Genomic DNA, 24,129 nt, shown 5'->3' on the forward strand with positions numbered 1-24,129 from the left:
GCTAAGTCACTTCATTCATGTTTGACTCTGTGTAACCCCATAGACGGCAGCCCACCAGGCTCCCCCGTCCCTGGGATTCACCAAGCAAGAACACTGGAGTGGGTTGCCATTTCCTTCTCCAATGCAGGAAAGTGAAAGTGAAGTCGCTCAGTCGTGTCCAACTCTTAGCGACCCCATGGACTGCAGCCTACCAGGCTCCTCCGTCTATGGGATTTTCCAGGCAAGAGTACTGGAGTGGGGTGCCATTGCCTTCTCCATAGATTCAATGCAATTCCTATCAAACTACCAGTGGCATTTTTCACAGAACTAGAACAAAAATTTTAACAATTTGTGTGGAAACACAGAAGACCCTGAATAGCCAAAGCAGTCTTGAGAACAAAGAATAGAGCTGGAGGAATAACCTTCCTGGCTTCAGACTATGCTACAATGGCAACAGTCATTAAGATAGTATGGTACTGGCACAAAAACAGAAATATAGATCAATAAAACAAGATAGAAAGCCCAGAGATAAACCACACACCTATGAGTATCTTATCTTTAACAAAGGAGGCAAGAATATACAGTGGAGAAAAGACAGCCTGATGCTGAGCTGTATGAGCTGCTTATGTATTCTGGAGATTAATCCTCTGTCAGTTGTTTCATTTGCAATTATTTTGTCTCATTCTTAGGCTTGTCTTTTAATCTTGCTTATTGTTTCTTTTGCTATGCAAAAGCTTTTAAGTTTACTTCGGTCCCATTTGTTTATTTTTATTTTTATTTCCATTAGTCTTTGTCTTCTACACTGGAAGGCAGGCTCTTTATCACTAGCACCACCTGGGAAACCCTGCACGCACTCTAGGAGGTGGGTCAAAGAGGGGCTTACTGTGATGTATGTCAAAGAGTGCACTACCTATGTTTCTCTCCAAGAGTTATATAGTTTCTGACCTTACATTTAAGTCTTTAATACATTTGAGTTTGTATGGTGTCAAGAAGTGCTCTAGTTTTTTTCTTTTACATGTAGCTGTCCAGTTTTCCCAGCACCACTTAATTATTGGAGAAATGCAAAACAAAACACCAATGAGGTATCACCTCACACTGGTCAGAATGGCCGTCATCAAAAAATTTACAAGCAATAAATGTTGGAAGGGGTGTGGAGAAAAGGGAACCCACTTGCACTGTTTGTGGGAGTGTACATTGATGCAGCCACTATGGAGAACAGTATGGTGAGTCCTTAAAATACTCGTAATAGAACTACCGTATGACCCAACAATCCCACTGCTGGGCGTACATCCTGAGGAAACCATAATTGAAAGAGATGCATGTACCCCAGTGTTCACTGCAGCACCATTTGCAATGGCTAGGACATGGAAGCAATCTAGATGTTCATTGACTGATGATTGGATAACGAAGATGTGGTACATACATGCAGTGAAATATTACTCAGCCATTAAAAAGAATACATTTAAATCAGTCCTAATGAGGTGCATGAGCCTAGAACTTGTTATACAGAGTGGAGAGAAAAACAAGTATTGCATATTAATGCATATATATGGACTCTAGAAAGATGGTACTGATGAGCCTATTTGTAGGGCAGCAGTGGAAACACAGACATTGAGAACAGACTTGTGGACACAGTTGGGGAAGGAAATGGTGGGACGAATTGGAAGAATAACATGGAAATGTATAAATTACCATCTGTAAAATATATAGCTGGTGGAAATTTGCTGTATGATGCAGAGAGCTGCATCATAGAGGGGTGGGATAGGGTGGAAAGTGAGAGGGAGGTTCACGAGGGAGGGCATTCATGTACCTACGGCTGATTCATGTTGATGTATGGCAGAAACCAACACAGTATTGTAAAGCTCCAATTAAACATTTAAAAAAAAAAAAGAAAGAAAAGAGGGAAGTCGGCTGATTAAAACAAAAGTAGCTCAGGAGCTTTGGCCAGTGATAAATTCAAATCCGTATAAGACCATGGTTTTGAAAGCATGTGGCTTTCTAGATGAGCTAAACACAAAACTATAAGCCATAATATTGGTTAATTTTGCCCTTTGCTTTTATCATAAAAGATTTAAAATTTGTGACTCTTGAATTTGAAGCCAGTTTAAATTGTACATCCTTAAAAATCACGTATTTGACCAGGAATCCAAAGCACAAAAATGGCCAAATCATTTCAGAAAAAGAAGGGAATATAGGTATCCCAGCAGACAGAATCCAGCTGACCTCTAAACATTTAAGCTGGCTGTCTGGTTTTCTAATATGAGTTTATAATGATACTTTAACACACACAAAAGTACTTCATGTCATACAGGTGTTCATGACTTTTAATAAATGTGACCAGGTCTTTTGTGGAGCTGAAATTGCTTGGTTATATTGCCTGCTGGCAGAGTCACTTTTAACTAATGACCACCTTCTGAGAGGGAGGTTGTAGTGTTAACTGTCCTGGGTCTCAAGAAACAATAGTTCTCTGAAAACTCCTTCCAGTTGCCCAAACATTAGACTGCATTATAAGGGAGATTCAAATCAGCTGCTTTTAGAATTTTAAAGTGAAATAGTGATAGAATCAGCGTTAATTTGGAGATCTTGACATTTGACTTAGAGAAACATTCAATTTATCACAAGATTGGCCCTAGAATTAATAAATGAATAATTATTGTTAAGGTATCTGTGCTTAGTCGCTTATTGTGTGTGACTCTTTGCAACCTCACGGACTGTAGCCCACCAGGCTCCTCTGTCCATGGGGATTCTCCAGGCAAGAATACTAGAGTGGGTTGCCGTGCCCTCCTCCAGGGCATCTTCCCAATCCAGGGATCGAACCCAGGTCTCTCTCATTGCAGGCAGATTCTTTACCATCTGTGCCACCAGAGAAGCTCACAGTAGGTATTTAGTAAAGCATAAATGAATGACAGGGCAGCTTCATAAGAGAAGCTTCCTCAGATAGCTTCTTGTAGTTATATGGACATGAATATGAAACTTTGTTCAGCCCAAAAAAGAAAAAAAGAGAAGCTTTAGTTCATCTTTTATTACCTTCCATTGTGTTTTTCCCTACTTAGTTTGTTTGTAGTTTGTTTGTAAGGAAGGAAGATTGGAAAGAATCATTGTCCGTTATTTATTATACAACTTTGTAAGGGCTGTCCCTTCCTTCAACCCACTGCCCCACCCCAGCCCTTCCTCATCAATGATAGCGTGATCTTCCACTAATGGGATTACTCCACTCTCCTATTCAGAGCTGAAACATCTCTCACCATCTGGCCTCCTGACCTCTCTACCCCATTCTCATTCCGTACTTTCCCATCTTTCTCACTTAGTCTTTAGCCACACCAGGCTTCAAGTGGTTCTTAAAACACATGGTGGTGCTCCAGTACTGCTTTTTTTCAGTGTTGAAACATGGAAACCTTTTCCGCCTTCCACCCCAAATTTTTCCTGTCCTTCATTTATAAGTTTCTCTGCTTACTCCTGCGTAGAATTGTGTGTTCCTTCATATCAGTGAAATGTCGAATTCTCTGGGATTTCCTTCTCTCACCTTCCATGACTCTTGAAGGAAGACTTAAATTTACTGCATGGTGTTTGGTGCAACAGGTAAGGACCTCATGTTTGTCAACAGCAGAAATTGGAAAGGTGTTGAATAGTGATGTTGCAGAGGGAAAGTTCCCGAAGGAAGTGTAAGTGATTCTAGAGACATTTTAGCTTACACTTGAAGTTTTATTCTGTTCCTTCATTTCTCCATACCCCAAATGGTCCTTAGAAATACGCCACTGGTTCTCAGTTCAGTCTCTTCTTCATTCCTGCCACATCAAATGATGGACTTGAGCTCTTCTGAACTCATTTCATTTCCCAGCAGTTGTGTGTGTGTGCTTGGTGAAGCCACTTAAGTGTTCTGTACTTCTGGGGTTTTTTTTATTATAAATATAGTGATTGGGCTTGATTTCTAAGAGCAATTGTATTGCCACAGTTTTCTCAAGGTAAAAACTATTTATTAAGCGTCTATTATGCTGTATGTACTTAGTACTATGATGGTTGCCATGGGAGAATTTTAAAGTCTCAGTGCTTATACTCTTACTAGACAGATAAGATATACACATTAAACAGTTAGGAACAGTGTGAGGTGGTGTATCATTAAGCACTATGGGACTATCAGAGAACCACTGCCCCTTTTTGATCTAGCCCCACTTACAGACTGAATGAAGCCTGGGGAAGAAAACAGGAAGGCTTAGTCACTTTAGGGGAGTGTCAGGTGCAGAAAGATTAACAGTGGCTCCTTAATGTTTACCATGCAGTGACAATCTTCCTGCTTATCATTTTAGCCTCCTTGATGTCATATCCTACCTGCAAACCCTAACACAATCCAACTCCTTGCCCAGGATGAAGGAGATCCAGTGTGTTCCAATAGGTTGGATTGTCCTGGTGGTTAAGCAGAATGAAGAACAGAAACTTTGTCAATCTTTTTGCTTTTGGTCACTTAATTATGCTTAGAAAATAATGACCTTTGTTTTAATAACTCCTGAGTCACAGATCACCCTAATTTGGGATTTGATCTTCTTTCTGGCTTTGGTTCTCTTCTTTTTTGTTGGCCCTTTGAAGATTGTCTTTTTCTTTGATTACCTTGAATGTAGTGGTAGAGATAAAGCTAGTTCAGACAGCTGAGAAATTATTTAGCTGTTTTAGTAGATCAAAGGTAACCAAATATGCTATTCATAAAATGTTCCATCTTCTTTTCTGTCTTTACTGAAACTTGATTTTCTTGGATAATAGTAGAATCCTAAAATAGAGACTGCTAATTCTCACATTGCCTCAGTATCTCAGGTGCTGGAAATAGGGGCATGATTCTCATGGCTCTGCACTACCACTGCCAGACTCCTCTGAAAGCCCTTCCTTGTTTTATTGTCCCCTGAATGGTGATAGTCCACTGTTATTCGTATGTAGTCAGCTATTGAGCTTCAGCTCACTCTCACAATCTGCCTTTCTCCTGTCAGTCTTGGGAGCACTCTGCATGTGCCAGCTCACCCAGCCACCATCAGAAATGAAAGACCAGTGTCCTGCAAAATGAACACTGTGTGTCTTTTGGCTTCTAGCATTGGAAGTGTGTGGATTGCTAAAGAGAAAGGTTCAAAATATGTGGAACCAGAAGCTAGTCTCTGGAAATTTCCCATTTTAGTTCCTGGCTTCAGGATTTCTCTAGCTCCATGTAAAGCTCATCCATGCATTTGAGGGTATGCTAGATATTTTATCTAGTGTTTTTATGTATTTTTTAGTGATACGATTTCATCATATGTCATCCACAGTGTTGCTGGAAGTGGAATTTCTTTATGATGTACTTGACTAACCCCTACTTATTCTCTGGTGCTTGGCTTTCCTGATTCTCCTATCTAAACTTGATCCCCTGTTATACTTTCTCATACTGCTTTGTGGTTTTCACTACAAAATTAACATAGTATATGTGTGTGTGTGTGTGTATAAAATATACTTTTTGTGTGATCTTTTGTTGTCTGTCACTCTTTTAGACATTAAGCACTCTGAAGACAGAAACACAACTATATTTATACAGTGAAAATTATAAAATAAAATTTAAAAGCAAAATTATACAGTTGCTTAAAATAAGTACTTTAAGAATTACCTTAAGGTAATGCTAATAAGGTAAGCAGGTTGGAAAGAAATAGGAGGTTGAAACAGTCTTGGATTCTGCGTTCTTCCCTCCCTATTTCCCCATCCATACCCTTGGCGGGCCTATCTTGCAGGCCTCCACCTTAAGTCAGTGTTCCTAACATGTGATGTAGCTGAGAACAGTTTGTTTTTCTAAGGTATTTTGCATTATGAATAGATAAATCCCCTCTAGTTTACCCTAGACATAGTTGAGATTTTTTACATTTTTTTAAAAGAACATTATGAGGTGGGGGAGGAGAAGGATGGAAGAAAACAAAATAATAAATTTTTTGTATGCACATCTTTATCCTGATGTAATTACGGTGCTCCCTGGTATGGTTGCAGTGGGAACACTCCTCCTCCTTTCTTTTCTTCAACCCTATCTAGGGACTCATTGTCATATTTTTCCTTTATTGTTTATTGTCTACATATCTCCCCTCATCCATCACTTCCTAGATAGAGGAAGAGGGCAAGCAACTGGGTGTATATGGTCTTCAAGGAACTGAGAGAGTCTTGAAGCTGAGGAGAGAAATCTATAGGAGGGATGTAGTAGGCAAGAGAAGAAAACAGACAAATCATAGACGTGGGAATATAAGATATGTGTGTGTGTGGTGTATGTCAGGGGGAGGGTATTTCTTGGAAGAGTAATCAAGAAAGGTTGGATTTATAAAGCAGGGCCAAACTATGATTAACTTTCAGGGACATTTTGCAAAGTTAGGATTGCAAGCATTTGCAGAGAGGGTATTTCCAATTTTGCAGTGTGCAGTAGATTTTGTAACTAAAACTTTTTCCTGCTGATTTCAAGATAAGTTTGAAATTATTCTGTTTCATTTTACACTGCAGTGTTGAGGGGCTATGCCGTTTGTGGAGTTCTGTGAGGATATGTTCAGTGATCATTAATTTGCCTTTGTTAAATTTGTGCTAAATGCTGTTTCGCAGTCACTGTGTTGGGAGCTTGGATACAGTTTTAACACTATTGACTTGAATGAGGGTTCGGCTCCTCTTGTTTAAATTTTGGATTAAAGCTCAATCAACAGACTTTGGGTGGTCTCATCTTCACCCCTCAGAGAAGCAGATCCATATGACCAAACTCCTTAACAATTTGGCAAGATGGTAGGCTTCTCTCATGAGACGCCCAAGACAAGAATAGCAGGGACATTAGAGGTCATTTCTGAGGTAGGTTGCCAGACCATGGGGGAAATTTGTCCAAAACTTGCTTTCACTCTCTTCAGCATTAGCTTATGCTCCTAGTTGTTTCTTTTTTATAAAAATGAAAAATTATGAAATTTTCCGTCAAGGTCTCAGAGGAAAATGGAAGAATAAACTAAGGATGCAAAGGAGTTTCAGAAATGTCAGCAAGTAAAAGAGCAAGCAGTGCTGTGTGTTTGTGCAGTGGTGGCCGTGTTGAAACTGTTCGTCTTCGCCATTGTCCTTGCTGGGCACACTTGGTTCGGGGGGCAAGGTCTTCACTGTCATTAAACTATTGAAAAAAAAAGAGGATATGTACTCATCTAAAATGTATACTTCCTAAAACTCTGTTTCTTGGACAGTTCTTCAGATCATTTCCATTCATGCTCAGAATTTCTATGACATAATACTCCAGTGTTTTCAAATAAATTAACCTCCATGGTTGAACTTTATCTGTTTTTTATTATTGCCTTCAGATCTCTAAAAGAAGTACAGACCCGTGTGTGTATGTGTGTGTCTGTCTGTCTGTCTGTCTGGGTCCAAGTGTCTGTTTATTTGTGTGTGTGTGTGTGTGTGTGTGTGTCCGTGTTTGTACCAGAAGGAGAGAGGGGGAGAGAGAAAGTAGGAGGAATTCTCTTGCATTTATTAGGTTTTAGTCTGATGTCAAGAAACAAACCCAGTGGGAACATCCTGCTTCCTGTCCATGATTTATTCTCCTTTTCTTTCCTGTAGAGCATGTAGTGTTTATCTTCCTTGGGTAGGTTTTAAACATACAACTATAAATAACCGAAAAAGGAGTTACATGTCCTGCTCACCTGCCAGGCCCAGTGCTTTACTAGCTGGTGAGCTTACTTCATCTCCCTAGGTGCACACTCCTCATTACAATACATACCTCATTCATTGGTTTCTCATAGATGTCCTCCTGCCAAGGGGCAGATTTTGCTTGAAAAGCATCTCGCTGGAGAGCTTCTAGCACCTTTTTTGGAGTGACAAACCCATACTGAGCTTCCAGCAAAGCCAAGTCCATTTTTTCAGCCTTTAAAACGCCTATGACTTCATCTCGAGCCTGTAGGAACAAAAGGCATTTCAGAAAGCCCATTTTATCTACGAGCAGTCTCTGCAAGTGATTTCTTGTGTTGAGTGTTTTTTCTTGTTTCTTCTCTTTCAAATATAAACATCCTATTCTGTTATAGCACCTTTCACAAAAGGTAGCAAAACTATGTCCCTTTATCATTCTTACAATCTAGTTACACATGAATAATGCTTTTTATTGTGATAACTAGACAGCATGGAGAGAATTCTACATTTTTCATTGTGTTTGACAAGTAGATAACCTGATATTCCTCAATGGACTGATATTTTCATATTCAGGGATATGAAATAAGATTGTCCTGTATGTATAGCAGCTGTTTATTTTGTGTAGGTTAATAATGCTGGGGCAAATCTTGGAGCCAGTTCACGTGAGGTATAAAAGCACCTACTGTCATTTAAAACTGACCCAGAAGTCATCAGCTGTTATTGTTACCCTTCCGAGCCTGTGCGCTGGAGCAGCCTGAGTGGAGGATGGGACCTTTCACATGTACATGCCAATCTCATGTCATCATGACAGCCCTTTTAGATGTGATTAATTACTCTTCGTGTTGCCAGAAGAGGATTCTGTGTATGTGTCCTTACACGTTGCTTTCATGTGCATACAAGTATGAAGCCCAGATAGCTATGTCTGTGGCAGCCTACACAGCAAATTCATAAGCAGCCTTCCCCGGGAAGCGTGAGGGCGATGCTTTTAAGCCAGCTGACCTGCAGTTCCCCCTCCAGAATGCTGAGAAGAAATAAGAGGTCATCTCTGGAGAGGTCTTCTCCTTGGTGGCCGTTACCACTGTGTGACTTAGGATATGGAAGGATTGCATCTGACTCCCTGGTGGGGTCTTTGTCTTGCTGTCTCTGCTTCTTGTCTTCAGGCCCTTGGAAACTGTGGTCTTTTCCAGGTCTTGGAAATTGCTCTGGGGCTGAGCCCTCCTTGTCACTGCTTTTGGAACGCATTCTTTAAGGGCTGGAAAGAAGAAAGACAATTTGTAATGCTTAGTGGAAGTGGAATTTTAGTAAGAGAACCTATTACTGCTTTGACAAGTCTGCACTCATGTTATACAGCATATATATTTACCACAGCCAAAGACTCAATCTTTGTGAAGTCTACAGCAGAGAAGGGTATTAGCAGATTCATAAATCACAGTCTTATTTACACTTCTGTTTTTAAAATCAACATTTTAAAAAATGTGTTCTGCTTTGATTAAGGCCACTTATGTCCATGGGTAAACAGACTGTATTTGAACTTCATCCGCCGAGCATTCCACCTGAGGGACCTGGGTCATACCTCCAACCTCGGCTTAAGTGCTTACTTAAGACGTACTTAACATAATTATAAAATGGTAAATTTGCTAATTGTTCTAACTTTCTGCAGATTCACATTGTGGTTCCACAAGGAAACCCTGTGGAACTTAAAAAAATGTTTTTAAATTTCTTAACCTTTGGTGCTTTAAGATAGAATTATCAGAATTACTGCTATAAAATACTTTGGGCTATTTTGTTATGATGATAAAGTCTAATATTAAAGGAATGAAGGCTTGGTTCCTGGCTGCATCCCTGACATTCTGCTAAAATTCCAGAACTGTCCTTGGATAAGTCAAGGGTTTATATTTAGAGCCCTTATCTCCAAAATAAGAACCCCAATGCCTGTGGTAGTTGATTTTTATGAAAACTATAAAATAAAGTAATATTTGAAGGACAGTTTTAGCTGTACATCTTATTATATAGGTTTGAAATTAATTTACAATAGCACAATAATCTGTTCCACCTTTGAGGTTTCTAATGAAAAAAGAAAATATCAACTGAACTTACAGTCTTCTTCAGTGATGTTCAAAAAGATTGTTAATTTTACTCATTCCTACAAGTCAAGAAACTATCATCATCATTGGTGCCTTGCTTTTCATTTGTGATAATATTTCTTTAAAAATCAGAAGGGGTGGAACTTTCTTGGTGGTCCAGTGGCTAAGAATCTGCCTGCCGATGCAGGGGACGTGGGTTCCATCCCTGGTCTAGGAACTAAGATTCCACATGTTGCAGGGCAGCTTAACCCGTGCCACAACTACTGAACCCGTGCACTGCAACTACTAAATCCCGCTCACCTAGAGCTCGGGCTCTCACAATAAGATAAGCTACTGCAACAGGAAGCCCACAGTACCGCAACAAGAGAGTAGCCCCCGCTCACCACAGCTAGAGAGATCCCACGGACAGCAATGAAGAGCCTGCATCAGAGACCCACTACAGCCAAAATTACATTAAAAAAAAATTCTGGAGGGAAGGTCCAGTGACTGGGGCTCTGGCTTCCACTGCAAGGGGAACAGCTCTATCCCTGGCTGGCAAACTAGGCACGGCCAAAAAAAGAAAAAAAATCTGGAAAAGTTCAAGCATAGAGAGATGTATGAAAATATAATGAGTCACTACATGCTACCACGCAGATTTGTAAAATCTCCATTTATTATATATTTGGGTAATATCTTACAGATTAACCCAAATAATCCAATACATTAGAAAATAGTTTTTTAAGTAAAATATTATAGAGAGAGCAGAAGCCCCTATGTACGTCTTCCTTAACCCACTTTCTACACATCCTACCCCATAAGTAACCATACTGAATTTGGTGTTTATTCTTCCCATGCATGTTTTATACTTTATATTTTTAATATTGCTGAGCCATTTATAGTTTTACTTTGCAGATTTTCAAACCTAATGTAAACATAGCATATTGCGTGTAGCATTCTGAAAGGTTTTTTGTACTGTTTTTGAGATTCTTGTTCCATTTTACTTATTTTACATATTTGACTGCTATATGATATTACACTGTATGAATAATCCACCATTTACTTATCCATTTTACTGTTGATGGATATTTAAATAATTTACATGTTTTTAGTGTTAGAAAAAAATGCAGCTGTGAACATACTTTGACATTTTCTTCCTGTGTATATGCATTTCTTTGGGTATTCTTTATGGCGTAAGAGTGGGATTTTTGGACTCTGCTATATTGTGTTCTCAACATTACTAGGGATTACTGCTGTCCTGAGTGGAGTACCAATTGATAGCAGAGTAGAAGTGTTCTCCTTGCTCTATATCTTCATCAACAAGTGCTATTATAGAATTTATACCAATATGGTAAATGAAATGATATCTGATTTGCATCCTGAATTCATAAGAGCAGCATCCTTTTATGTGTTTAGATGCCATTTGAGTTTCTTCATAAATTGCTTATTCATAGTCTTTGCCCATTTTCCTTTTGTAAATATTAGTTGCCTTTTTCTTATGAATTTATAGGAATTCATTATATATTCTATAAGTTACTGTTTGGTTGATTATATGTTTTGCTATTATTTCTTCTGATAGTAGCTTAAACATTTTCACTTTATGTCTTTTGTGGTAAAGAAGTTTTCAATTTAACTTAGTCAAGTTAATCAGTTTTTAAATCAGTTCTTTATTTTTTAATTGGAAGATTTACAATATTGTGTTGGTTTCTGCCATACATCAACATGAATCAGCCATAGGTGTACATATGTCCCCTCTCTCTTGAACTTTCCTCCCACCCCATCCCACCCCTGTAGGTTGTCACAGAGAACTGGATTCAAACTCCCTGCATCACACAGCAAATTCCCACTGGCTAGCCATTTCACACATGGTAAAGTATATGCTTCAGTGCTGCGCTTTCAATTCCTCCCACTCTCTGCTTCCCCTCTGTGTCCACAAGTCTTTTCTCTATTTTTGCATCTCCATTGCTGCCCTGCAAACAGGCTCATCAGTACCCTTCCAGATTCCATGTATATGCATTAATACATGATACTTGTTTTTCTCTTTCTGACATAACTTCACTCTGTATAATAGGCTCTAGGTTCATCTACCTCATTAGAACTGACTCAAATGCGTTCCTTTTTTAGCTGAGTGATACTCTATTGTATATATGTACCACAACCTCTTCATCCATTCATCTGTCAATGGACATCTAGGTTGCTTCCATGTCCTATCTGTTGTAAACAATGCTGCAATGAACACTGGGGTACATGTGTCTTTTTCAATTATGGTTTCCTCAGGGTATATGCCCAGTAGTGGGATTATTGGGTCATATGGAAGTTTTATTCCTAGTTTCTTAAGGAATGTCCATACTGTTCCTCTTAGTGGCTATATCAGTTTACATTCCCACCAACAGTGCAAGAGGGTTCCCTTTCTCCACAGCCTCGTCAGTATTTATTGTTTATAGATTTTTTTTATGATGGCCATTTTGACCGGTGTGAGATGATACCTCACTGTAGTTCTGATCTGCATTTCTCTAATAATAAATCAGTTCTTTTCTTTATAATTTGCATTGGAAACCAAAATTTGAGCAGTGGCAGTATAATAGAATGGTTAAGACCGTGAACCCTGGAACCACTCTGCCTGAGTTCGTATCTCTCCTCCATTACTTATTGGCTATAAAACTTTGGCAAGTTACTCGATACCTCTCTGCCTTTCTCATCTGTAAAATGAGGATGATAATAGTAGTATATTCATAACCTAAAGTTGCTGTGAGAATTAAATTAGTCAATACATGTCATATGTTTATAGCATGCCTAATACAATATTAACACCAATAAACATTAGCTTTTATTATTAACATTATTTATTTTTATTCCCTTCAATTTTATAGTGATTCTGTACTACCTTTATAGTTAGAAAAAAAATTTAAGAACTAAAGCAAATTTATTTGATTATCTATTTCATCTAATGAATTGTGAACCATGAATTCAGGGAGAAAGAAAAGAAGACTGAAAGAATGGTTTTGTGTCTTTCCTGGGTACTCTGTTGAAGAAGTGACTCTTTCCAGTTCCGCCTTGCTGGCACCACTTGAGAAATCAGAGTGCAGAACAGTTTAGGAACCTTGAGGACTTCATAACCAACCAGCTAAGCGTCCATTCATCTCTCCACCTGTCCTTCAACAAGCATTTATTGAAGGCCCACTGTGTGTCCTGCACTAAATTGGTTATTTATGGTGTGACTGTCTTACTTTTCTTAATACAGGTGGTACACTTTCAAGTATAAAGTTTATGGAAATAGTTTGTAAATCTGGGGTCATGAAGTGCACTGAACTAGACAGAAGTCAGGTGAAAAGAATTCTGTCACAAATCAGCTGTGGGACTTAGTTAAGACGTGACCCTCCCTGAGTGCAGTGTCCTGATTTGTGAGGTAAGGTGGATGAGGAGATGATCTGTATGACCCCCTTTCTCCTAGGATATATAATGGTTCTTGCCACCGTGCCTTTCTTTTAGCATAGATTATCAATAGCGTATTTAAAAGACATGAATTCGTGGGTCTGCGCCCTATAGGAAATCCACAGAAATCTAAACGCTGCATATGGATATACAGTGAACCTGTGACTAATGGTTTTCACCAGAGTAGAGATCACAGTTAAAAGACAGTGCTTAAGGAAAGAATCCCAGAGTTAATTTTCAACTGAGAATCGTTCAGTAGCCTCAGCATAACAATCAGGCTGTAACAGCAGAACTGGAAGGTGTTAGTGGCTTACCTGTTTATCACGTATTTCGTCAGTAACAAACCAACTATCAAGTGGATACACGATACTGGATGCTTGGGGCTAGTGCACTGGGACGACCCAGAGGGATGGTATGGGGAGGGAGGAGGGAGGAGGGTTCAGGATGGGGAACACATGTATACCTGTGGCGGATTCATTTTGATATTTGGCAAAACTAATACAATTATGTAAAGTTTAAAAATAAAATAAAATTTAAAAAAAAAAGTGATACTAGTGGGGCACCCTGCCTTAAAGTTACAGTGTCCATCCGGAGAAATTTAAAGCATTCACTTTCAAAGTTTTAACAAGTCATGTAGTATCTTTCCTCTATAATTCATGTTCACTCTGACTTTCCTCCATCACAATTTATTTCCTTTATTAGCTGCTAGAGATCAACAGTGATGGTGGTGATGGTGGTGGCAATGTTGATGGTAGCTAATACTTAATGAGAAGTTACTACATGCCAGGCATTCTTCTAAGCCTTTTACATGTGTTAACTCATTCAGTTCTCCACAACAACCCTATGAAGTGTAGGGGTATTATTATCTCTATTTACAGCAAAGAAATGGAAGCACCAATGAAGGCTGCACAGCCAATAAGTGGAAGAACTGGGATTTGAATCCAGACAGCCTGGCTCTACTACCTGTGCTCTTAAAGAATCATGTCTCATGCTATTATACTGTACTGCCAAAGACAGGTGGTTATAAACACCCTGTCTGAGATGGATACAGACACCGTGTGTGAAAAATGCTTGTAGCCTTGCTGAAGAGATTACTTATCAATAATTACAGTAGAGATGAATAGTGATCTGTGGCAGTAAAATTGTCACTGATTGTCCACTACTTGGCCTTCTCTGGTGGCTCAGCTGGTAAAGAATCAGCCTGCAGTGCAGGAGACCTGGGTTCGATCCCTGGACTGGGAAGATCCTCTGGAAAAGGGAATGGCTACCCACTCCAGTATTCTGGCCTGAAGAATTCCATGGAGTGTATAGTCCATGGGGTTGCAAAGAGTTGGACATGACTGAGTGACTTTCACTTTCACTGCACTACATATCCAGGAAAGGACTTATTTATTTGAGAAATGCAAAGGTATAAAGGGAGTATATTTTTATATAGGGATGGAAGGTTAGGATATATAGTATTTTTGACTGTAGAAAGCCCCATTATATGTATATTTATGTACTAATAAATAATGTTCATATACTAGCATATTAATGTATGCTATGTACCTTATGGAAGAAGACAATGGCAACCCACTCCAGTACTCTTGCCTGGAAAATCCCATGGATGGAGGAGCCTGGTAGGCATGCAGTCCATGGGGTCGCTAAGAGTCGGACATGACTGAGCTACTTCACTTATGAAAACATATTCAAAAATAAAACTGAAAAATATTAATAAAAAATAAGAAATCCAGTTTTTTTCTCCTACCCCTTTGGATTACCTTGATCACTTCAGGGAGATCATTACTCTGGCCTATAGGAATAATGGAGGGTTGTTAATATAGAGTAGATACGTTTAAAACACTTAAATATTATGTACCACTTTGTTTATATAAATGTTCTCACATGAAGGACAAGGCCTTCAGTTTCTTCTATCTAATATTAATATCTAATACATTCAGATATTCTATCTAATACATTCATGTGTCCCATGGGATTTCTGACCTGGTGTTTCATACCTAATGGGTATTCAAGAAAATGACTGATTTGTTCCTTCTACTTTGTGGCCTATCCACAATTTAGGTAACATTACTAAATAACAGTGGCTCAAAACTCTGTAGGTCACTCTGCATTTTCAGTCATCTTGCAGCTCAACTGGGTGTGAATGGGCTAAGATGGGCTCACTCCATATCTGACTCTCAGCTAGACAAACTTGATCTCAGCTGGATCATCTCATCTCTGCTCCACATGGGCTTTCAGCCTCTGGTGGGCTGGACCAGGCTTCCCCATAGAGCAGACTCAGGGCAGCATCCCAAGAATGTGATGAACAGTGATCTGTGATGATAGTTGTCATTGACTTTCCCCTGCATCGCTTATTCTCCCCTACTCCAAGTCTTCAGTTTTTTTGGTAAAAGAGCATTACAAGGCCACCCCAAATTCAGGAAGTGGGGAAATAGATCCCACTTCTTGATGGAAGGAGCTGCAGAGTCACATTGCAGATGACTGGGAAGAATTAACTGCAGCCATCTTTGAAAAACTCATCTGCCACACTTTCAGATTCATATTTCTGTGAAAATCAAATAGAAGCCTAGTTTAAAAGAGAGGTAAAATGTGTTTGGTTCTTTACTTCTTTTAGTTTCCTGGAAGCGTAGGGTTATTTTTGTGACTTCTATGATGCATTCCTGTGCTTTCATCTTACCTAGGTAGTCAAATGTGGAACAATAGGCTACTGATAAGAATCAACTTGTATTCTGTTACTATTCAATAAGGATTCCTCTGTCACCATTAATCTTATCCAAGGTATGCCTTCCAGAATTCCAAGATAATGTAAGTTTCTGTACTTACATTACAGAAGTAGCTACAGGGTAGCTTGCTAAGCTTTGCTCATAAGTAGTGCTCTTTGAGTTTAAGGCAACTCGAACTACTACAGGGCTTCCCAGGTGGCACTAGTGGTAAAAAAAAAACCTATCTGCCAACGCAGGTTTGACGTAACAGACGCAGGTTCCATCCCTGGGTCAGGAAGATCCCCTGCAGGAGGGCATGGCAACCCACTCCAGTATTCTTGCCTGGAGAATCCCCATGGATAAAGAAGCCTGGTGGGCTACAGCCCATAGAGTCACACAGTTGGATGCGACTGAAGCAACTTAGCATGGAGCACAAACTGCTACAGAAAACTGAGTGGATCTCCATATATGCACTGTCTTCACTCACCTCTCATTCTTTTTTTTTTAAATTGAGTTATAGTTAATGTACAGTATTATATGTTACAGGTGTAAAATATAGTGGTTCATCATTTTTAAAGGTTGTATTCGATTTATAGTTATTATAAAATATTGGCTATATTCCTCCTCACCTCATTGTTAAAGTGAGTTGAGTGAAATCCTCCAGGAGTGCACATATCATTTGCCAATGATGATATTTATAAGTGATTTTTTAAAAAAAGGAATGAGCTGTAACATTTTTATGTTATGTTTATCCTTTTTAAATTGTTTAGAGTTTTTCTGAAACCATCTATCTTCTTTGGGGACTAGGGAAAAGAGCTTCAGCATTCTTGCTGGTGTTCAATTGGGTTTGTGAACAGACCCTTCGTGTGCAGACTTCGGGTTGACTGAGGAGTGTGTGTCTCCGCATGTTTACAGTGGTGGAGTTTCCTTACCCTTCTGCCAACAACCACAAACTGATCAGTAATGAGAAGTAATTAAGTATTGAGAGGAAGAAAACAAAGACATGAATTTCATGATACTCTCATGCTTTGTATTATCAGTGACTTCATTGTTTCTCTTGGCAAATTTTTTATGCATCTGTGCTTGGCCCAGGGGTGCATACTGAGGAAAAGAAAAGTTTTGTAATAGCAGTGGTGGTTTGGGATTTTTAGGTTACAAAGGGAAAAAAAATGGAATGGAAAATTGCTTTTGTTTATAACAAATCATGATGCCTTACTCTTTTCATAACTGTCACTAGTGACATAATGCCTGATGGTTTTGCAAAGACATTTGCCTGCCTAGTTGTCAAGTTTAACAGCCTAGTGTGTTGATTATCTGTGACTCTCAGAGCCATCGAATGGCAGCCTTCAGAAATGTGAGAGAGTGATAGACTGGGAATCAGGAAACAGGACTTCTGATCTCAGTTCTGCTTTTAATTAGCTAGGCTCTGGGTCGCAGCTCGTAAAATAAGGCTATTAGGCTGGGTTGACCCCATGAGGTCATTCAGGATGAAATAAGGTTTCTTTCCCTTGACCTCTACCCTGGTCCTCACTCCCTAATGGGTCCCCCTTACTACAGAATTTGTGCCTGAGACTAGATGATCTCTGAGGTCCTGGGACTTCCCGCTTTAGAATTTTGTGCTTGTCTGTTGTCTTGTATCTATGGATACAAATACAGTGCAGTTGGCCCCGAGAAGCAGATTCTGCTTTGTTTTCCTATGCAGTGACCTCGGTCAGTTTTTCTTTGGCGTAAGCTGGTTGAAATCGTGATATATTTTGGTAAGGATGTGTTCATGCAGAAGGACAAATAGAATTTTTTGCAATTATTTACTTAATTTAGTTACAGGAAATAGCCAAATGTCAATTGAGGCCCATTCTAACTACCACCTCCCCCCAGCGTACAAGCCCCTAGCCAACTCCTTACTATAAATGTTGAACTTTATTAATCATTCTTTCTTTGTATAACAAAAACTGCTTATTCTACATAATTGGATGCTACTTAGATGTAATTTAGTCTCTGCATACCTGTTTATTTCCATATTTGAATGGTGGAAACAGGTTGTTTGGCTGTATAAAAGAACTTCAGAATGCCTCCGTGAAAGAAATTGGTTGTGGTCTTGACAATTTACTATGATATCAGGGTAACCAATCAAAACTACTCCAGTTTAAAGAAGAAAATAACAATGATAGCTTACATTAATTCAGTACTTAGCAAATAAATACTAAATGCTTTCTTTTGGTTAACGCTTTAGTCTTCTCAAAAACTTTTTCTCTGTTTTGCAATAGAGGAAACTGAAGCATAGCTGCTAAGTAACTTGCTGAAGGTCATACTGCTAGAAAGTAGCAGAGCCATGTCCCAGCATGGGCGTCTGGCTTTAGAATTCAGCAAATCACTATGCTGTATCTACTTAGGGTCTCATAAGAAGGTATACTTAGTAAAGGAAAATATCCTGCTTCAATATTGTTATTCAGTAAACATTTATGAAGTACCCACTTATCAGTTATCATATTTGCTAATTTGTGCAAGCTTGTTTTTGTATCTGGACTAATGTCTGTTTTGTTGATATGGGTACAGTTAATTCTGGCTACCCAGAATTACACAAAAATATGAATATTAATGAATTCACAACTTCTGGCCCTTTCAGCACTTGGTCTATTCAGTAAAAATGTTTTGTTTTCATGCATCATTTATGTGCAGAAACTAAGCCACAAAGTGGCTTTTCTCAGACACTTTGCTGGCATCTTGGGTGTGGGCAGAAGGAGCATGGCAAGAAAGACTCTGAGATTATGGGATCAAATGGATCTGGATTTGAATCACTACTCCAGCATGTTAGCTCTGTGGCCTTGAACAACTTACTATACCTCTGTGAGCCTTCAGATGTAAAATGGAGATAATGCTACCTGGTAATGAGTTTATCGTTCATACTCTGTGAGCTTAGGGTCCCTGTTGTTCATGTCTGTCTCTGTAGTGTTCAACAGAGTTGGACCTCAGCAGGAATTCATTTGAATGACTGAATCGTGTAGTCCTCAATAGAGCTGATTGGCTCTTAAATATCAATAAGGACTGCCTCATAGTAAAGATGAGTCATCTGTGAACCACGGGCTAGAAATTCAGAAAAATGGTACTGAGAATCTGACAGAAGCAGCTAATGTGTGTAGACCTCTTAACACATGCCGGGTGCTATCTTAAATGCTTTGTGTATGTCATCATTTAATCTTAAAGAGTTTTACCCTTAGTAAAGACTGTAGGAAAGGGCATGGTAAAGCTAAACTAAGAGTGGAGACTCTCAAAGACAAAAATTAATATCAGTATGAGGGTAATCCCCTTCATGAATCACCGCCTTGTAGTGGCAAAAGGACATAGTGCTGTGCATGGCCACCTAAGACAGATGGGTTATAGTGAAGAGTTCTGACAAAATGTGGTCTGCTGGAGGAGGAAATGGCAGCCCACTGCAGTATTCTTTCCTGGAGAATCCCCATGAACAGTATGAAAAGGCAAAAGATATGACCCTTGAAAAATGAGCCCCCCAGATCAGAAAGTGTCCAGTGTCCTACTGGGGAAGAGCGGAGGGCAATTAGTAATAGTTCCTGAAAGAATGAAGCAGTTGGGCCAAAGTGGAAACAACACTCAGTTGTGGTGAAAGTAAAGTCCGATGCTGTAAAGAACAATATTGCATAGGAACCTGTAATGTTAGGTCCATGAATCAAGGTAAACTGGACGTGATCAGACAGGAGATAGCAAGAGTGAACATGGACATCTTAAGGAATCAGTGAACTGAAATGGACAGGAATGGGCAAATTTAATTCAGATGACCATTATATCTACTACTGTGGGCAAGAATCCCTTAAAAGAAATGGAGTAGTGCTCATAGTGAACAAAGAGTTAGAAATGCAGTACTTGGGTGCAATCTCAAAAATGACAGAATGATGTTGATTCATTTCCAAGGAAAGCCAATTCAACATCACAGTAATCCATGTCTGTGCCCCAACCACTGATGCCAAAGCATCTGAAGTTGACCAGTTCTATGAACACCTACAAGACCTTCTAGAACCAACACTAAAAAAAGATGTCCTTTTCATCAAAGGGGATTAAAATGCAAAAGTAGGAAGTCAAGAGACACCCGGAATAACAGGCATGTTTGGCCTTGTAATACAAAATGAAATAAGGTAAAGGCTAGCAGAGTTTTGCCAACAGAACACACTGCTTCTTGGAAAGAAAGCTATGACAAACCTAGGCAGCATATTAAAAAACAGAGACATCATTTTGCCAACAAAGTTCTGTGTACTTAAAGCTCTGGTTTTTCCAGTACCCACGTACAATATGAGAGTTGGACCGTAAAGAAGAATTCCGCTGAGCACCAAAGAACTCTTGCTTTCAAATTGGGGTGCTGGAGAAGACTCTTGAGAGTCTCTTGGACTGCAAGGAAATCAAACCAGTCAATCCTAAAGGAAATTAACCCTGAATATTCATTGCAAGGACTGATGCTGAAGCTGAAGCTCCAGTACTTGGGCCACCTGATGGGAAGAGTCACCTCATTGGAAAAGACCCTGATGCTGGGAAAGGTTGAAGGCAAAAGGAGAAGGGGGCAGCAGAGGATGAGATGCTTAGATAGCATCACCTCACCAACTCAATGGACATGAATTTAATCTAACTCCAGGAGATAATGAAGGATAGGGAAGCCTGGTATGCTACAGTCCATGGCATTGCAAAGAGTCAAACACAACTTAGTAACTGAACAACAACAATCAGGGTAGTGCTGGTACCTACACAAAGTTTAGTGTGTGTGTTTGCACACATGTGGGTGGAGAAGGGACACTCAGTCCCCAAGACTTACTAGAAAATTGCAGTTAAAAGTCGTCGAATTTTTGGAAACTTTATCATATATACCCCGACCCTTTGTTCTGTCTCAGCCTCACCTCCCTGATTACAGGTTCACATGCATAAAATGAGTTCAACATCTGCCACTCCTTTTTATTTGACGGCACCTTGAACAGTCCTTAGTCCTGTTTTTATGTCTGTGACATAATGCAGTGCCATTTAAACTCATTTGTAGGAAGTTTGGGGGTGAACTCTTTTGATAGCAAGATGGCTGCATAACGCACAGGGAGTCTGTGCCGACTGGAGGACGCTCTTCGCCAAGGGACAACCTTGAAAGTGATTCAGTGCCTTAAGTTTGAATGTGTTTAACATTTAGGGAGCAGACTGTCGGCTAGCTTTACATTTCCACTTGGATTTCCCCCTCTCTCTGTGTGGATCCATAAAGCTATAACTTAGTTCCCTGAAAGGAGAATGGAAAGAGAAGTAGTAAGATTATGGGGTTCTCAGCAGAGTTGGTTGAGCCCTTAATATTAACTGTCTCATGGTAAATGTGATTCATCTATGAAAATACTGGCTATAAATAGATGTTAATAGTGCTCAGTTGCAGATCAGCCAGGTTGTGCTTGCATGGCCACATTTGGGAAAAAAATCCTGTTGAGTATTTTATTTGGTTTCTCTTAAAATGAAAAAATAAAAGTTTGTTTCCTTTTATTGCCCTAGTCACCCACATTTGAAGACACTAATTCAGCCAGCTACAGCAGAGCTATCTGATGGCTAAAAAAAGATACATTGAAAACCAGATAACCTAATTTAGCAATGGCCCCCCCTTTATCTTTTTCTTCCATTTTGAGTAAAAGTCATTGAAACATTCCCTTAACGGTGTTTTTACTTGTAGGGAAAGGTGAATAGGGCTTTAGAGAGGGGAATAGAACTTGAGGATCTGTGATTCAGGTCCATATTCTTAAGAATTCTGATTCCTAAAAGAAATTCAGGGTTACTTTCACATCAAATGTGAGGTTCAGAAGGCAGTGTAGTCATCTCATTCATTTCTCATAGTATCAGTCAGTTCAGTCACTCAGTCGTGTCTAACTCTCTGCGACCCCATAAACTGCAGCACACCAGGCCTCCCTGTCCATCACCGACTCCTGGAGTCCATCCAGACCCATGTCCATCGAGTCAGTGATGCCATCCAACCATCTCATCCTCTGTCGTCCCCTTCTCCTCCTGCCCCCAATCCCTCCCAGCATCATGGTCTTTCTAAATGAGTCAGCTCTTCTCATCAGGTGGCCAAAGTATTGCAGTCTCAGCTTCAACATCAGTCCTTCCAATGAACACCCAGGACCACAGTCTCCTTTAGGATGGACTGGCTGGGTCTCCTTGCAGTCCAAGGAACTCTCAAGAGTCTTCTCCAACACCACAGTTCAAAAGCATCAATTCTTTGGTGCTCAGCTTTCTTTATAGTCCAACACTCACATCCATACATGACCACTGGAAAAACCATAGCCTTGACTAGATGGACCTTTGTTGACAAAGTCAACACAGTATCTAGGTATTTTCTGTGCCCATCTACTCCATTGTTACATATTGTCCTATGCCCATCTACGCCATTGTTACACAGCTGTAAGTGTCTGAGGGCTTTGCTGGTGGCTCAGATGGTAAAGAATCTGCCTGCAATGCGGGAGACCCAGGTTTGATCCCTGGGTTGGGAAGATCCCCTGGAGAAGGAAATGGCAACTCACTCCAGTATTCTTGCTGGAGAGTCCCATGGACAGAGGAGCCTGGTGGGCTGCAGTCCGTGGGGTCGTGAAGAGTTGGACACGACTAAGCAACTAACATACACAAGTGTCTGAAAATGCTTCCTTGTGAGCTGAAATACAGCTCCCAGAATCTTTATTCATTTATCCTTCTCCTGCCTCCAGAGCTAAGTCAAGCGAGGCTACTTCTCTTGCCACATTGTGGCCCTTCAGTGGCAAGTACTCTGTTCTTTTTTCCAGATGTAACACTCACCACACCTCATGTTGTGTGGTTTAGTCTCCCTCATCCAACACACCATCTCACCACACATTTTGATTGCACCCTTTAGAATTACGCTTCATTAGGTTAGGTGTTTCTTAAAGAAATGCATAGAGTTGGGCATGATTTCCCAGATAATAAACACAACTAAAGTAATGAAATGGTAAGAGTATATACTTAGGGAAGACCTCAGTCTTCTGATTTTGGATCTCAGATAGATCTCTGATGTTGGATCTCAGTATAGATCAAATAATTTGATAGTAGGCATTTAATGAAGACTTATTCCAGTTTTGCTTATCAGATGAGTGCTTGTAATACCTTTCATGTGTACATTGCTCTTTATATCAGTAAATAGATAATTATTCACCCTGTTTTTCAAGATGAGGAGTTCGAGGTTCAGAAAGCTTAAATAACTTTGGTTAATAAACCTTGAGCCCAAACTGAAAATTCAGGCATTCTGACACCCCTTTCTCTCCAGTCTCATGCTGGATATATCAACAGTGTACTTTTTTAAAAGCTCGAATATGTTCTTTGGTTGCTTTTCCACAAAGTGCTACAGTCAGAGAAGTTGCTATGCTGTAGATACAGAATAAACAGCCTGCCAATGGGGTCTAATAGAGCAGACTTACATCATGGCTTTTCTTAGCTGTGTGTTCTGAAGAAAGGACAAAAAGAAATATAAAAATCTCCAAGTATAAATAGTCAATTTATCCAAGTTTTCCATTACAAATCAGTGGCTCTTTAAATATTCTTTTCTCATTTAAGGTTGACACAGGGCTGGGAATGTTTTCCAGATCTTTGTGGAATAGAACAGAAGAAGAAAATTATTTTCATATAGTCCAAGTTAACTTTAAGTGCATTTTAAAATGCCACACTCCCAGCACTAGATCAGAGCTCTTGAAAATCATATGATTCTTTTAACAGTTTTCAAACTACATCACTTTTCATATTTCTTCCAAGTCTGCTCTCTGTTTTTTCTTAGAAGCATGGTGATATTGAGCCAGTCACTTAACCTTTCTATTCTCTTTGAATTTTTGTCTCTTTGGCTCTTGGAACCAGTTTCTACCAATCTCCCTCTTCTGAAACCCATTGGAAGTTAATGTGCCCTTGGTCATGACCAGATCCAGCCCCAGAAGCCAGAACTCTTGCCTACAGCTCTGTTGCTGTTTCCATAGCAATGCTACATGTTCAACAGGCCAGCCCCTACTTCTTCCAGCCCTAGAAAGATATGAATCTTAAAAGATAAAAAATGCATCTTTATAGAACCCAAAGTGTCCCACAAATTTTTGTTGACTTTCTCGACCTCTTCCTCACCCATTAGTTGACAGTAAGTCACCCTGACTGCCTTTCGGCCTCCTCTTGGCTAGACCAACCTAGCATAATAAAGAGCTCAGAGATGAACAGGAAATTTGAGATCAAGAGTTTCCATCTATAGATTCCAAATGACATCTTTCCTTTTTCTTCTTGTATCTACTGACCTGTGACTGGAATAGAGTGATAATGTGTTACTAAAACAAATC

The 24,129-nt window shown here is 39.6% G+C and overlaps 2 protein-coding genes across 7 annotated transcripts in view; one reads left to right on the forward strand and one right to left on the reverse strand.

Annotated features, from left to right (window-relative positions):
* The window catches only part of CMSS1 (cms1 ribosomal small subunit homolog), a 397,325-nt gene that overhangs the window by 119,192 nt on the left and 254,004 nt on the right, over nt 1-24,129 (forward strand). The gene's annotated exons all lie outside the window — the stretch shown is intronic.
* Nucleotides 1-24,129, reverse strand: part of FILIP1L (filamin A interacting protein 1 like) — a 306,431-nt gene that overhangs the window by 106,251 nt on the left and 176,051 nt on the right. For all 3 annotated transcript variants that reach the window (XM_070368307.1, XM_014478556.2, XM_070368270.1), the window contains 2 exons: nt 8,605-8,857; nt 7,700-7,873 (listed from right to left, as the gene is read on the reverse strand). In XM_070368307.1, coding sequence (XP_070224408.1) covers nt 7,700-7,873; nt 8,605-8,847 — 417 coding nt within the window. In that variant the 5' untranslated portion in view covers nt 8,848-8,857. The remainder of the gene's footprint in view (nt 1-7,699; nt 7,874-8,604; nt 8,858-24,129) is intronic.

This window comes from Bos mutus, chromosome 1, assembly GCF_027580195.1.
Source record: "Bos mutus isolate GX-2022 chromosome 1, NWIPB_WYAK_1.1, whole genome shotgun sequence".
Classification (NCBI taxonomy): domain Eukaryota; kingdom Metazoa; phylum Chordata; class Mammalia; order Artiodactyla; family Bovidae; genus Bos; species Bos mutus.